The sequence below is a fragment of the Carassius auratus genome, chromosome 14, assembly GCF_003368295.1.
Source record: "Carassius auratus strain Wakin chromosome 14, ASM336829v1, whole genome shotgun sequence".
Classification (NCBI taxonomy): Eukaryota; Metazoa; Chordata; class Actinopteri; order Cypriniformes; family Cyprinidae; genus Carassius; species Carassius auratus.
This window is the reverse complement of record NC_039256.1, coordinates 27,858,250-27,874,233: the sequence shown is the minus strand read 5'-3', so window position 1 is coordinate 27,874,233 and position 15,984 is coordinate 27,858,250. Positions and strand designations below refer to the sequence as shown.

At 35.5% G+C, this 15,984-nt stretch overlaps 1 protein-coding gene across 3 annotated transcripts; it reads left to right on the top strand.

Annotated features, from left to right (window-relative positions):
* Positions 1–3,463: 3,463 nt before the first annotated feature.
* slc7a2 (solute carrier family 7 member 2) lies at positions 3,464–15,654 on the top strand. 3 transcript variants are annotated; one of them, XM_026281019.1, is made up of 12 exons: positions 3,464–3,684; positions 5,450–5,824; positions 5,907–6,062; positions 6,527–6,692; positions 6,800–6,936; positions 7,034–7,256; positions 8,278–8,417; positions 10,643–10,745; positions 11,094–11,293; positions 11,386–11,552; positions 12,649–12,757; positions 13,928–15,654. In XM_026281019.1, exons 2-12 carry the CDS (start codon positions 5,455–5,457, stop codon positions 14,080–14,082), a joined length of 1,926 nt encoding a protein of 641 aa, XP_026136804.1. In that variant the 5' UTR covers positions 3,464–3,684; positions 5,450–5,454; the 3' UTR covers positions 14,083–15,654. The 3 variants fall into 3 exon arrangements, with proteins under 3 accessions (XP_026136804.1, XP_026136803.1, XP_026136805.1); XM_026281018.1 differs by having other exon boundaries at positions 5,437–5,824; XM_026281020.1 differs by lacking the exon at positions 8,278–8,417 and adding an exon at positions 8,824–8,960 and having other exon boundaries at positions 3,465–3,684; positions 5,437–5,824.
* Positions 15,655–15,984: the final 330 nt, after the last annotated feature.

The window sequence follows — 15,984 nt, the reverse complement described above, 5'->3', positions numbered from 1 at the left end:
GTACTATTTACAGGGTCTTCATATTATTTGTTCATTTTGATTGAATAAAGGCAAACCAGTGTTTCATTGCATTTAGGAGATCTATTTTAATAGTTTGCTTATAATTTTACATATATATTACTACAGATATTTCAGATAACAACAATTGTAGTAGATTTTATGGCCTACCATCTTTCTTAAAATATGTTGAAGCTTGCAGAATTTGAGTAGGCCTACTATAGTACATATATGTTTTATAATGTATTTTGCCTGAAAACATACATGCACTCACCTGCGTCATTCCCCCTTCTTTAAACATACCTCTGATAACCACCCATGACCCAGATGTTAGTACACTTAATCATATTGTATATGTAATGGCAAGGAAAGACCTGCAGGAGCAACCTATGTTAAGTGCTCTGCTCAGGGCCATAATGGTTAATCAAGCAGGATTGTGATCCCAGTAATGACCCAGTTTCTGTAACTAAGGATTTCTTCATCAGCCTTCATAACACTTTTGTTTTTATTATATCATTAGTTGACATGCAAAAATCAACAAATGTATTTTGACTTCTGGCCTAGTAACCAAAGAAAAAAAGAAAGAAAGTTGGATACATGCTCCTTGGGGTAGTTTTCCAAAAGACTACTGCGCTGAAAAGGATTAGACAAATTGAGCTCCTTTGTAATAAAAAAAGCATTAAGTAGATCTTGCAATACACAGAGGTGATCATTTCAGGCTTCACTTTGGTATTCAATATAAATAAGATTATGGGCATTAACAAAGGTTCCTGGGTCAGTATGTGAATTCACTGCATGAGGTAATAGTCACTCCTTTCTATTGCACTTAATGCAATACCCTTACTGTACCAGATAATGCTTTCTTAGCATAAAAATAAAGTTTTGTCATCTTACCTTCACCAGATCCTCCTTAGGAAATGCAGTTATGTCATAGATGATCATTTTCCCATGCCTTTGCTCATTTTAACTGATCAGACTGGTCTAGATATTCAAGAGTCAGCGCAGTATGATTCAAGTCTAGACTTATAGTCTTCTGGTAACCGTTGTGAGTTTAAGTGGAGCACAGGATCATTACTGGTCTCATTCCTTCAATCAGGCTGAAAATGTTAAAGATGGTTCTTTTTGTCCTTTAATGGAGGATGGTTAAAAGGTAACTAAACTCTAAGGACTCCACTGTTGGTTGTGTCATCAAAACAAAAGCAAGCACAAAGTGACACTCATTGCATAAAAGTTATTTGCTCTCATAGATAAAGAGGGAGAGAGGGCAGTTCATCTTTGTAACAGATGTGTGCATTTTGCAACAATGACACTGCATGAAACTAAAATTTTTTGCTCAGGTTTTCTGATTTGTATCCTTATATTCTTATCTGTACCCATTAGCTTGGACTGTCCTCATGTCTTCCCACTAATAATTGACTTGAACATTTCCTGGTGACAGCTCTGTTAAGTGGTGTGGAGTGTCACTATGACAAACAGTTTCAGCGCTGCTGTATAGCGGTGTTGACATTAGAACCAATATTTTAACTGTGGTCATGTGTGTGACATTGCCAATCTTGTACATCAGTGAGGTCTGCCTGTCCTGAGAGACAGAGGAAAACATGGTTGTATGACCTGAAATTAATGTGCAGCTGAAAAAAATTAGCAGTTCAACTGGTTTCTTCCCATTTCTCAAGGAATCTTGTCTTCTTTTTTCTCTACTGTGAAGGACTACATTGGCAGATGAATGCAGCTGCTCTTTGGACTTGATTTGATGCCTGAAAAGGCCTCTGGGTTTTAGACTTACAATGAGAGAAGTTCGCCAGCACATATTAAGTAGTCTTTTATGCAATATAAAGGTTGTCAAAGTGAAATGGTCCTAGAGGTTCTGTTCTAATGATAGACATCTTATGATGTTTCAAAAGTTCTTTTAGCAAGTAATTGCATCAGGTTTTTAATGTCATTTCTTTTGATTCATGTCAGGTCTGTCTTTACCTGATGACTGTGCCAGCACTGGCAAATGTGCTAAACAACATTCCCTGAATTTCTGTAAAGCAGTCTGTTCTACTGTTTCCTTGGATAGTGTATGAATGTTTGCAATGGTGGCTCTTACCCATCCATTTAGGGTGGCATTTGCTTTCACTGTATTGTTCAGATAGATAAAGGGCACAGAATGGACACAGCCTTACAACTGATGAAGAAAGATGAAACAGCCTGGCTCATGCTAGAGCAGAGCAATTTAAGAATAACTTCCATTGCACCATACAGTTTCAGAAACTTTCACAATTTCTACACAGAAGGTGGCCTGAGTAAATAACATGTAAGACGGAATTAAATATTGTAAATACACATATAACCTCAATACCCATGGCTGAAGTGGCCTTGAGTAAGGCACTGAACCCCCAGTTGCTCCCCAGGCACTGGATATATAGCTGCCCACTGCTCCGGGTGTGTGTTCACTTCTCACTGCTGTGTGTGTGTGTGCACTTGGATGGGTTAAATGCAGAGCACCAATTCTGAGAATGGGTTACCATACTTGGCAAATGTCATGATTTTCTAGCTGACCAATCACAGCATACCTCGCTTTTGAGACAGATGAGTCATGTAAAAATCGACGTGTTTCAGAAGATGGGGCATAGAGGTGAAACAATAATGTACAGTATGTGGAAAATAATGTGTTTTTTTAACCTTAAACCGCATGAATACAATTACACCAAATACACCAAATAGTGTCCTTTTTAGCAGCATCATACTGTATGACCTCAATGTTTGGGTGAACTAATGCAAAAAAAGCATTTTGAGACCCTGCTTTAATTTTCCTTTCTTTCTGTACCCTGACTAAGGTCTAAGGTAACTTGATCTTTAGTTCTACTCTGCTCTTTACATTTAGTTACTAGGCTCACATATTTGACAAATACTTTCTTGTTTGAGAATTTGTGTTCACCTTATGTGTAACTGGACTTGAATTCAGCCATGAGTGACAATCCCCTCGGTTTCTCAGATTTGTTATCCCCATACTGTATTTCTGGAGAGGCCAACTGACCCTGTATCCAGCTCATGGGCTTATAAATAAGGGAAACAATCATCCATTAGAGCTCTTTACCTGTGACAGACCTCTTTGTCCAATCATGTCCATGCTTTTAGCAACTCTTCCGCACTGCACTGGGCAAACAGATGTCTGTCTCAATGTTTGTCAATGTCAATTGCTTAACCATTTATCACTGGTCAATAAGTGCACTGGCAGCTGGGACTTACTCGGGCATGCGGGTGTCTTTTTTTTTCTTTTTTTTAAAGCATGTTCAGAATAAAGCATTATTCTTTTTTTTTTTTTATAAGAGAGACCTGTTTGAATAGGAAAATAAGCATTGCATTGCCTCACTCTGTGTAAAATGTCTCTCCTCCCCTTTGGCCAGACCGTGCCTCCTCATGGGGGGGTGGGTGAGGGGGCGGGGTAGGACAAGTTTAGGCAAACCAGAAGAGAGTAAAGTAGGCAGTAAAACTAGTGCAGTTGTGGGGTGACATGACATTTGAGCTTGAGGAAGGAAGGAGCAAACTTTGGAAGGACTGACTTGGATCTCTCTGAGCCGTGAGGTTTTTAAAGAAATCAGTGGAGTTCCCTGAGAGGCGTGTGTGTGGAGGCGTGTATGTGTGTGTTTGCATGAAATTGTAAGACATTACATTACGTCCATAAGGCAATTCTCTCATCAGGTGGTAAGTTTTAGATTTTGTGTTTATGCAAATACATAGTTGTCAATCATTTCTATTTGATCACATGCATTTACATACACTCAAATACCTTTAGCAGATCCATTGAAAATGTCATTTTAAAGCAGACTAATGTATAAATGTTAATCTGTGACCATTGCATGTACAAATTCTGTCTGTACTCCTTGCTGTAGAATAATGATATCCATTCACTTATTAAAGTAAGACTTAATCAAACCAGGCCAACTATAAAATATGCCACGCTGTATCTGAGCTTCAGAGTTGTTTGTCAAGTTTAGCATGATGAGCCCTCACGGCTACAGCCTCATGCATGTCAATCTTCTCTGCCTGTGTGATTTATCAACACCTTTCAAAGGTTGTAAGCAGACACAGTGTAAAGCTAATGCTCAGCGGTTTGGTCACACACACCACAATGTGCCAAATCATTTGTAAAAATATTTGTTTTATGTGTAAAAGAAGTTCTTTCGAAAGTAACTTAACTGCAAATTTGGTCTGCGAGTTCAATTCAGATTGGAAAACTAATCTCTAAAACTGTTCTGTATAGCCTACTACAGTATTTGCTAGTGGGTGTTTATATATATATATATATATATATATATATATATATATATATATATATATATATATATATAAGAAGTATTCTACCATTCAAAAGTTTGGCGTTAAGATTTTAATATTGTTTTAAAAGAGGATCACCAAGGACGCATTTTATAAAAAAATACAGTGAAAAAGAAATATAGAGAAATATTATCACATTTGAAATAACCTTTCCTATAAAAATTTTTAATTTTAATGTAATTTATTCCTGTGATGGAAAAAAATGAATTTTTAGCATTATTCTCCAGTGTCACATGATCCTTCAGAAATAATGCTCATAAGCTAATTTTCTGCTCAATTATTAATAACAGTTAAAAATGTTTTTTCCTGCTTCATATTTGTGTGATCATTTATACTGTAATTTTTTTTGTGATAGTTTTTAATATTGATAGCATTTTATTTGATGAACAGAATAGCATTTCTTTGAAACTGAAATATTTAGTAACATTATAAATATTTTTACTGTCACTTTTGATCAAGTTTCTTAATGAACCCAAACCTTTGAATAGTACTGTATTATAATAATAATAATATATATGATTATATTTTTTAGATATAAAGTATTTAAAGAGATTGTGCTATTATATTTAATCATGACAGAACAAACCTCTGTGGTAATCTACCTGATATAAACTTTATATAAACTCATAATACTTTATACATTTATAAAGAATGTTTACTTTTAATTAACTTGATGCCAGTGGCTCATAACTAATTTAATTCTTTAACTGCACAGAAGCGCACTGACCAATAAGCGATGTGCCAAATACCTACGCCTTTCAAGTTGAAAGCACTTTATCCCACTATTATGCAATAATGCCTAAGGCTTTTGGATTATTGTGCATTATGCAATGCTAAAAACCTGTTAAATTATAAAGGTGCAAGTAAGAACAAAGGCCAAAAGTGTTATTGAATAATACAGTGTTCTTTTCCATGCCTCAGCTCTACCTTGGTTCACAATCTTGCAGAATCGAATCATTTCATTGTGCATTTATTGTGTGCAATGTTAGCCAAAAACTACACAAATGTTCACCGCTCAGATTCGGTCCTGAGTATTTCAAACATAAAAAGGAAAATAAATGGTATCCTTTCACTTTAAAAATAAAAAAAGTTTGTATATCTGATTTATTTATTTGACAGTTTGTGGTAACAGGAAGAATGCTGGAACATTGCCTCACATTTGGTCGCTCCCTTGTGAGGAGGAAGAATGTGGACCAGGACTCTTTGGAAGAGTCCAAGCTGTGCCGCTGTCTCTCCACTGTTGATCTGATTGCCCTCGGGGTGGGAAGTACACTTGGGGCCGGTGTCTATGTGCTCGCAGGGGAGGTAGCCAAAGGCAGTTCAGGCCCCAGCATTGTGGTGTCCTTCCTCATCGCTGCTCTTGCATCTGTGATGGCCGGCCTGTGTTATGCCGAGTTTGGTGCGCGGGTACCAAAGACGGGCTCAGCCTATCTGTACAGCTATGTGACTGTGGGGGAGCTCTGGGCATTCATAACAGGATGGAACCTCATTCTGTCATACGTCATAGGTAATTATGGTTTAGAAATATACTAAAGCATGTAGTTCTATACAGAATTTTCCAAGCTAAACTGATATTTTTTTTTGAACAGGGACGTCTAGTGTGGCACGTGCCTGGAGTGGGACGTTTGATGAGATTATAGGGGGCCACATTGAAAAGTTCTGCAAAATGTACTTCAGAATGAATTTGCCCGGCCTTGCAGAGTACCCTGATTTCTTTGCTGTCTGCCTGATCTTACTACTGTCAGGTAAAGATCATGAACTTTATTCATCTCTCCTTGTTCTGGCTTGTTCTATTTTATTGTATTGCCACACTCTCAGAAAAAAGGCACAAAAGCTGTCACTGGGATGGTACCCTTTCAAAAAGAACACCATTTTACCTTATTTACAATTATAGAGTGCATTTTAGTAACTTAGATGTACATATTTCCTATATGTTACATACGAGTAGCTTTTGAAAGGTTATGTCCCCAGTGACAGCTTTTGTACCTTTTTTCTGAGAGTGTATTTCTTCTATTACTGCTGCTTTAAGATAAAATGCTTGTTGTATTCCTCATGTGTAAGTTGCTTTGGATAAATGAATACATTTAAATGTCTTTTATCATTTAAGTTTCTTAAATTAAATCTCCTGAAAGCATATTTGCAGCTAAATTATTACATGAATTATTTCCTAAACTGAATCGAAATGTCTGTTGCCGTAATTTCGCCCTAGGCCTTCTCTCCTTTGGGGTGAAAGAATCAGCTTGGGTCAACAAAATCTTCACAGCTGTAAACGTGCTTGTGCTGGTGTTTGTTATCATCTCTGGGTTCGTAAAAGGAGACTCGCTCAATTGGAATATATCTGAGGAATCTCTCATAAACGTTACTGTTGTCAAAAGGTGAAGAATATATTTTCAATTACTTTCCTTTTATATCTTAACAAACGAATCCTAATGTTTGAATTTTTGATGATTATAATCATTAAAATGTTAAAATCCGCTTACAGGAATCTCTCACACACTGCTAATGTCACTAGCGATTATGGGTCAGGGGGATTTTTCCCTTATGGCTTTGGTGGGACACTCGCTGGTGCCGCCACCTGCTTTTATGCCTTCGTAGGATTTGATTGCATTGCAACTACAGGTATTCAATCACTTCTTCTGTTTTATACAACAGTTAGCTTCGGTTCTTCAGTCTAGTCTTGTGCTCAAATACTTCTGATATTTGTAACTGTGACCAGGTGAGGAGGTGAAGAATCCCCAGAGGGCCATTCCCATTGGGATAGTTGTTTCCCTGCTGGTCTGCTTTCTCGCCTACTTTGGTGTTTCAGCCGCCCTCACGCTCATGATGCCCTACTACCTGCTGGATGAGAGGAGTCCCCTGCCTTTGGCTTTTGAATATGTCGGCTGGGGGCCTGCCAAATATGTTGTAGCGGCAGGATCGCTCTGTGCTTTATCAACCAGGTAAACATCTTTCTTTGCTCCTTTAATACTGTTCTGCTGGCCAAGGCTTCTTACAAGATTGTATATTGAGGCAGCATGCCGATATCAAAACACTCTGAATAATTACATAAAAATGCTTTTATTCATTTTGTCATTTGTTTGAGATTCAGTAAAACATTTCCTTCCTAATTAATTTGTATGAAGTTCTTAGTTGGGTCTTTTGGTGGATTTATTCCTATATGCTTTGCATCTCTAATGACTTTTTGATGGTGATTTGTTTGAAAGAGAGCCGTATAAATAATTATACATAGCATTTAATTAACCAGATTATTATTATAAGCTTTAAGATGATTAAGGTTTATACTTGCTCTCTTTCAGAAAAAAATGTTCAAGTGGAATGTGGTTTTGTTTTTTCCTGGTGACATAAATCAGTAAGGACTATTGTTTGGTAATTAGCAACGTTCCCTAAAGCAGCATGATTTATAACCCACTCATTTTAACAGTATATTTATTGTATTTGTTTGAATATTACTTTTATTCTGTTCAAAAACATCAAGGTGTGTGATTGGTTAAGTAATTAAAGCTGTTATCATATTGCTATAAAAGTTTTATGCTTAATACAGATAATTTTGATTGTAGCCACTAGTGTCGTTTTATGAATTTACTAAAACATTTTATAGGATGCTATTAGCTTAGGCTCTTGTGCAATACTCCCAGGAAAAAATCAAGATGATTTAACTGTACGTCTGGTCCCATTTGCAAAGTGCTGTCAAATTTCATATTTCCTAAAGTCAACATGAAACAGCCATTTGGCAAACCATATTGCTTCTGTAATTAGCTTTTTAGAGTAAAAAACAAACATAAGCAAACTCAATTCTGTCTATTGGGAAATTTTTTTTGTGTTTTTATTTTTGAGTTCATGTTGACTTTAAAATCAAAATCATTGTTTGTGGTGGCCTGTAACAGAAGTGTTTGGGATCAGCTCTGCAGCATGTAATTAATTGACCCCTTGCTTCTGCTGATGTCTTTGCTTCACATGCAGTCTGCTGGGCTCCATTTTCCCAATGCCGCGTGTAATCTATGCTATGGCACAGGATGGGGTGCTTTTCAAAGTGTTAGCCCAAATCAATCCTAAGACGAAGACCCCTCTTATTGCTACAATGTCTTCAGGTGTAGTTGCAGGTGAGAGATGGAGGCACAATTGCCATGCAAACCGCCAATGTGGTCCACCAGGCAAATGTGAAAAGAGCGTAAATGTATAATATGAAGAATTATTCTCTAAAAACATACATCAAATTATCAGGACTTTTAAAAATGGCAACATCCGAGCCTGGATGAATCAAGGAAATGAATAAAATCCTGAAAAGTCATAGCAGTTCATGGCAGTTTAGTGAATATCAGTTTGTCTACGTATGCTCATTTATTTTTTAAAAACAAATCTTCCAATAATTACAAATGACTGAAAAAAACATAATTGGCTGCATTTGGTCAGTTTTTGCTCCTTCACACTTGCTGGTGTTGGTTAATATGTTTTTTTCTCCCTCTAGAGTAGCAGGTGTCTGAACCATGAATCCTTTTTTGTCTTTAGCCTGTTGGGTTCTATGTTCCCTCTTCCCCGCATTCTGTTTGCCATGGCACGAGATGGCGTGCTATTCAGATTTCTTTCCAAAGTGAGTAAGCGTCAGTCACCAGTGGCTGCCACTATGGCAGCAGGCGCTACCGCGGGTAAGCTAAGACCGAGGTAGGCCTTGCATGGCCTGCTGTCCTGTTTGTGTCAGCCTGGTGAAGGTGCAGTGTGTCTGCTTAATTACAGTATAGCCTGTTAATGGATGCATGCTGTGGTGGTGGTGCTAAAATTGCTGTGATTTATACAATATGTGATAGAAATCTCTGTGGTAAGCTATTTATTGCATGCAAAAGTGATATGTAGAAAAGAAAGGAAATCATTCATTTTTTATATTGTTGAAAGAAACCTCTTATGCTTTAGGCTGCATTTATTTAAACAGAATAACAGTAATATAAGTAATATTAGTAATATAGTAATACTAGAAAATGTTAATACAATTTAAAGTAACTTTAAGTTTTATCTATTAAAATATATAAAAGTTTTTGCAACATAATATTTTTTGAAATATGGATGATATGTTTGTGACTACCATTCATAAGTGAAGAAAGATTAAAATAGGATGCGTTAAATTGACAAAAAGTGACAGCTTTAAGACATTTAAAGACATAAAGACTCGAATAATGATGCTGAAAATTCAGCTTTGTATCAGAGGAAATAAATCACATTTTAAAATACATTAAAATATAAAACATTTTACATTTTGCCTAATATTACTGTTTTACTATATTTTTGATCAAATAAAAGTAGCCTTGCCTGGTGAGCATTATTAAATTATAAAGCAATTATTTTGAGCGCTATTGTATATGTGAACTCACGTGTCAGGTGCAGATGTGTAATATACTGCAGACAGCTGCAGGGAGAGACTCTTAGTACTTCCCTACAGAGTGGTAATACAGCACTTTGATGCTAGCAGGGGTCGCTCAGTGGATGCTTATGGATTCTAAGGACTTCTAAAGAATGAGAAAGCAGAGGGGAAGCTCAGTGAAGGGATGAGGACCCAGGGCATATAATGGTTTTCAGAGCCCCCTGCACATTGCACATGTTAAGTCTATATTGTAGCACTGTATGCTTGTTAGTGTACATGGCCTTCTTACTGTGAGGGAAGTCTAAACAGCTGTATATGAAGTCATAGAGCACATCTGGTGTGGATTTCCTCAGAAGATACCAATACTATTGAATTCTGAGTTTAAAGTCAGACATCCCCCAATAAAGATAATCTGTATTGATTATTGACAAAGACTGAGATTTATTCATAAGTCCCACAGTACATTTAATGAAGCTTTCATTTACACCTGCATTACTTTGGAAATTTCATGATTAACCAATCAGGCTCCTCCAAACTGGAAGATTTATTTTATTCAGTGAACACAAATGAAATAATAAACTGTGCATGCTCTGTTGTTGTATAATGGCCTTGAAATATTTTTGACAACCAAGCCGCACTTGTAAGTTCAATGGATTAAGTTGGAAAATAACGCACTTTTCAAGCTAAACTCAAGATCCAGTAAAACAAACAAACAAAAAACATTCTGGTTATCAACCTAGGAAGTAATTCTAAGCACCGCTGATTTTTTTTTACATTTATCACAAGAAAATATAAGTATTTAAATTGTCATGATGCCTTGCAATTAATGCATTTTAAGTATGGCTTAAGTGTCTAAATATTTGGGCCACTGTATGTAACTACTTAATTTATAGACGTTACTGTGATATAAATATGCATTAATTCATTAATTTTTTTAACTTCATCTGACTTCTGCTTTTGTTTACTACCCAACAGCTGTCATGGCTTTCCTGTTTGACTTGAAAGCGCTGGTGGACATGATGTCTATCGGAACCTTGCTGGCATACTCTTTGGTGGCTGCTTGTGTTCTAATCCTTAGGTTAGTGTATATCCCTTGCATTCAAAAAAGTTCAAGGTGACAGCATTACTCTTTGCAATCCAGCTGTTAATACAAGGATGCAGACCAGTTGGTGCAACCCCTACTGCGAGAATGATGCAGTGAGAATTATATACTGCCATCTACTGTTCATATGTCATCTTCAAACCGTGGAATATAAACCTATGATTTGACTTTGAACAGATTTTATATGACAATATGCTCTGTAGAGCTTAAATGACACTGTCACATATTATGATGCATTTATCATATTAAACAAAATACGATTCATTAATGTTTCTGTTTTTAATGGCATGAAGTAGCTATTTAAATCTAAAATTCACACGTCAGGTATCAGCCGGATGCTGCGTTTGAGAGGTCTAGGATCAGTGAAGGCAAGGAAAAGGTTGGTGAGTCAGAACTGACAGAGTCTGAGTCTCACCTGAACATGCTGAAGGATGGACGCGTTACCCTGCGCTCTCTGCTCAACCCTCCACTGCTGCCCACTGAACAGACCTCCACTGCGGTCAACGTGTCTGTTGTGATCATAGGTTAGTACAGAAGCAGATAGAGACTGATTTGACTTTAAGTTAACTGATGACAATGGGGTAGATTTCTGATCTGTGTTTGTTTTTCCCTGCAGTGTTTGTTGTGTGTGTTATTAGCGCACTCAACACCTACTACGGACAGGCCATTATTGCTATGGAGCCTTGGGCCCTGGGGGTCTTAGGTGCATCTTTGTTCATCTTCATCATGTGCATCCTTCTGATTTGCAGACAACCTCAGACAAGGAAGAAGGTTTCCTTCATGGTATGTAGGTTTGAAATCTTCCATACTTAACATACATGTATACTATAAAAATTTATGGTCTCGTATACAGTAAAACTGTGAAATATTACTACAGTTTAAAAGAACAGTTTTCTATTTGAATATATTTTAAAATCTAATTTATTCCTGCGAAGGCAAAGCTGAATTTTTAGCATTACAAGTATCAGAAGATCTTTCAGAAATCATTCTAATTATAATTCTTCTAATTATCAGTTTTGAAAACAGTTGTGCTGCTTAATAATTATAATTATTTTTAAAAAATAATTGTAAACTGCGATGCATTTTGTTCAAGAATCTTGGATGAATAGAAAGTTCGATAGAGAAAAAGATTTATTTAAAAAATAAATATTTTGTAACATTATAAATACGAAAACTGTCACTTTTCATGCTGAATAAAATATAATTTATTAAAAAAAAACTGACTTGAGCCCAAATATTTAAAACTTTATAACAATTATATATAAACAACATATACATAATATACATTGTGTTCACACTCTTAAAGGGATAATTCACCCCAAAATTATCACCAAACCTGTTTTTTTTCTCTGTGAGGATACTGCTCTTTTCCATACAATATAAGTGAATGGTGTCCACTATGACTTCACAAGACTTACATAGTACACAGGTTATATGAGGACTGCTGCTACAATCCTTTCACTTTTAATGTATTAAAAAGAGCAGCAACAATCTGCCTAATTTCTAAAATGAAATGATGTGAAAGTGAGTAAATAATGACAGAACTTTCATTTTGGGCTGTACTTTCCTTTTAATAAGCGTGCACCATGTTGAACTGTTGCTGCTCTGTTTATCTTGATGTGTATTCTGTCCAGAAGAGCACTGGGTTTTAGGGTAATAGCCTGTATAAAATATCTGTGTTTGCCAAGCACTCTGTGTTCTTTGGAGGGCCGTATTGTGTGCTATCCTTGCTATCTAACATGAAAAACAATGTGATATGACCCGAGAGAGTCTCCATTCATGGTGTTTTTTCTGTTTTAGTCTGGGTCATTTCATTAGTGAGTGCTAAGCAGAGTGCAGTCAAGCACATGTTTGAAGTAGTGTGTATTTTTTGCTTCAGGTTCCTCTGTTGCCCTTTCTACCCATCTTGAGTGTATTTGTCAACGTCTATCTCATGGTTCAGCTCAGCGGAGACACGTGGATCCGTTTCTCCATCTGGATGGCTATAGGTACGTGCTAACTTTGAGTAAACACACAGAGGATACAATCCTGAACCACATTCAAACAAATCTAAAGGTCTCATTGCCATTTCAAGGCTGTTTGCTTGAAAAACAGGCATAGTCAGAAATAAAAGTAAGAAAACCCTGCAGAGAAGATCAGCTTAGATGAGCATAGGTTCCATGGTGGTCCAGGCTGGTTTTCACAGGTCAGGTTTATGTTGGTGGAAAATTGGACAGGACGTTTTATCCAGTGATGAAAATTCTGTCATTGTTTATATAGCCTCATTTTGATCTAAACCCAGCACCCTTTTTTTTTCTTTTTCAAGTATTTAACCAATGAAGTTTGTTCTATCTATCTATCTATCTGTCTGTCTGTCTGTCTGTCTGTCTGTCTGTCTATCTATATTCATTACTGCTCAAATTGGGATCAGTAGGATTTTAATTGTGTTTTTTATTTTAAAGAAATTTCTTCTGCTCATCAAGGCTGCATTTATTTGATCAAAAATACAGAAACAAACTGTAATATTGTGAAATATAATAATGGTTTACTTAATATACTTTAAAACCCAATTTATTCCTATGATAAAAGCTGCATTTCCAGTATCATTACTCCAGTCTTCAGTGTCCCACATGATCCTTCAGAAATCTTTCATGCTGATTCATAATCAATGTGCTGCTTATTATTATTTTTTAAACCTGTGACATTTTGTCAGGATTTGTTGATGAATCAAAAAGTTAAAAAGAACAGTATTCATTTAAAATAGAACTCTTTTGTAACAAGAGAAGTCTTTACTATCACTTTGTATCAATTTAGCACATTTTGCTGAATAAAGATATTAATTTCTTTAAAAAAAAAAAAATTTAAATGACTGACACCAAACTTTAGAACAGTAGTTTATATTGGTACAAAATATTTCTATCTTAAATAAATGCCAGTCTTTTTCACTTTTTATTCATCCAAAAATCCTGACAAAAGTATCTTTATATTTTACTATATCAATCATATTTTTGAATACTTTTGAGTGGCAGTATGAGTGTATATATATATAAATTTATATTGGGCAAACTGTCCTTTGATTATCTTTTTTTTTGGATGAACTGCCTTTAAGCATCCTAATGGATCCAAATGCAATGGAATACACATTTGATAGAAATCGCAACTTTTGTATCACTCCACAGGTTTCTTCATTTATTTTGGATATGGAATCTGGCATAGTGATGAGCGTAAGAGGCATCTACAGAACTGTGGTGTTGCGACAGAGAAAAAGACACTGACAGGAAATGAAGGCACTGTGGAATATGTGACGCACATCGAGAAGACTAGCCCATGTTAAAGAACAGCAGATAAACTATAATAGTAACTATAGCTGTTATCCACGGCATTCACCAACCAGCTGATAGACCTGTGTATTCAGCTCTGCCTTTACAGTCACTGCCATCATGAACAATCACTGTAACACCTCTCAGTGCTGATGCTCTCATCTGTGATGTGATAGCAGGACGTTAGGGGTGTGCAATCTGGCATTAGAAATTCAATGCATTGATTAAAGGAATTTGTTCTATACCCAATATAAGCTTATATTTGTAACTTAACATAAAACATACATAATAGATATAAAACATGCATAATAATGAATAGTAGCAAAATAACTAAACATGAGTAGTGACCAAGTTGTGATCTAATTTTTTTTAATTGTTTTATTTTATAAATTTTTATGAATAAATCATTAGAATAGCATTGAATTGTTGTCATATCAAATATTTTCACCCCTGTAAGACATACCTCTGTGTTTGAAGCAATTTGCTTTTTAAATGTGTTTTGATGAAAAAGGGATAGCTTGTTTTTTTGTTTTTTTTGCATGAAAGTATTTCCACAGACAGTATCTTAAGATTTCTTCCACTGTTAGTTTGTTAAATAAAAAAAGAAAAGGAAAAAAAAAGGAAAAAAAGAAAAGAAAAAAGGAAGCAAAACATTTTATAGCATTTATACTTAGTTTTAAAGGTATGGGACACGTGGTAAAGTGGCATTATTAAATAATGTGGAACACCTGAAGAAATATTGGTAAAGCCATGATAATGGTAAATGTCCAGCTTCACTGCATGTCTACATGATTGACCTGTCTTGTTAAAGTGTTTAATTGTAAGATTTAGTATTAATTATTTTAACTTACAGTATATGCCTGAGATGTTAAGCTGTTTGGATAACACTATTTCATGTCTTCTTGTATTCTGATAAACACTATTTTTTATCTTAACCTATGTTACATGTGTTGTGTAACTATCGCTGAATGTTTGACAGAGATATCTTACAATGTACAGTATTCATCTGTTGTTTAACAACCAGAAGGTCTTATGATGTTGAAGAGGAGCAAGTATGTATGTATGTATGTTTTGTCTTGTAAAATTAACATTTTCCCCCACTTTATTTACTTTCTAGATTTTTTTACTCTTCAATTAATTAATCCAAAATTTTCTGAAACACTATGATGAATAATCAACCATCTACAGTACACTACGTAGTCCACTGCGGTCATTCAATGCATGACAATATGTTTAATCCAGCTAACAAAGTGATGCAAACAGTGGCCTAAAAATGCAAAGCATGAGCATCTGAAAGTGTTTCTTCTGCTATCCAGTGCTCAAGTCTTTTTCCACGTTAAATACTTAATTTGTAGTTGTAGATTGCATAGTAAATTAGTCACTGAGAGGCTAAGATTCTGGAACAACCATTAATAACAATGTGTTAGTGTCTCACTAAGTAATGCACATCAACTTCCATTTAAAGCCTTTGTATCATTGTATCTTATAATCATTTTTTTAATGATGTACGTAATGTTTGGATTATGCCATTGTCAAAACATTGGAAAGTGGTTGCATACAAAACAATAAAATTTTCACCCTTTTCAGCAATGTTTCCCCCACATAATTTTAAATAGGCATTAAATCATTTTATTTACATTTTAATAGATATTTTTTCCTTGGTTGGTATCTGTTGAGCTGTTTATTAGTTTACTTTTCGTCTCATCTCAGTAATGTTAAATTTCTATTAAAAGAAGATGATATTTGATTTCAAATTAATGCAAAACTCAACTGCCAATGGAAACAGATTTCAGCATGACGCTTCAGTAAACAAAGCACAAAACTGCCCAAATATTATTATTATTAATATTAATAATAATAATATAATAAAATAATTGATAAGGTGACCACTATCTGTGAAGCATAAAATGAATGAC

Excerpts from the sequence above, each read along its gene's own strand:
- slc7a2 (XM_026281019.1), top strand. The coding sequence starts at position 5,455 with ATGCTGGAACATTGCCTCACATTTGGTCGCTCCCTTGTGAGGAGGAAG. Across the intron at positions 6,693-6,799 it reads AACGTTACTGTTGTCAAAAG|GAATCTCTCACACACTGCTA; the intron begins GTGAAGAATATA and ends ATCCGCTTACAG. Across the intron at positions 11,553-12,648 it reads GGAAGAAGGTTTCCTTCATG|GTTCCTCTGTTGCCCTTTCT; the intron begins GTATGTAGGTTT and ends TTTTTGCTTCAG.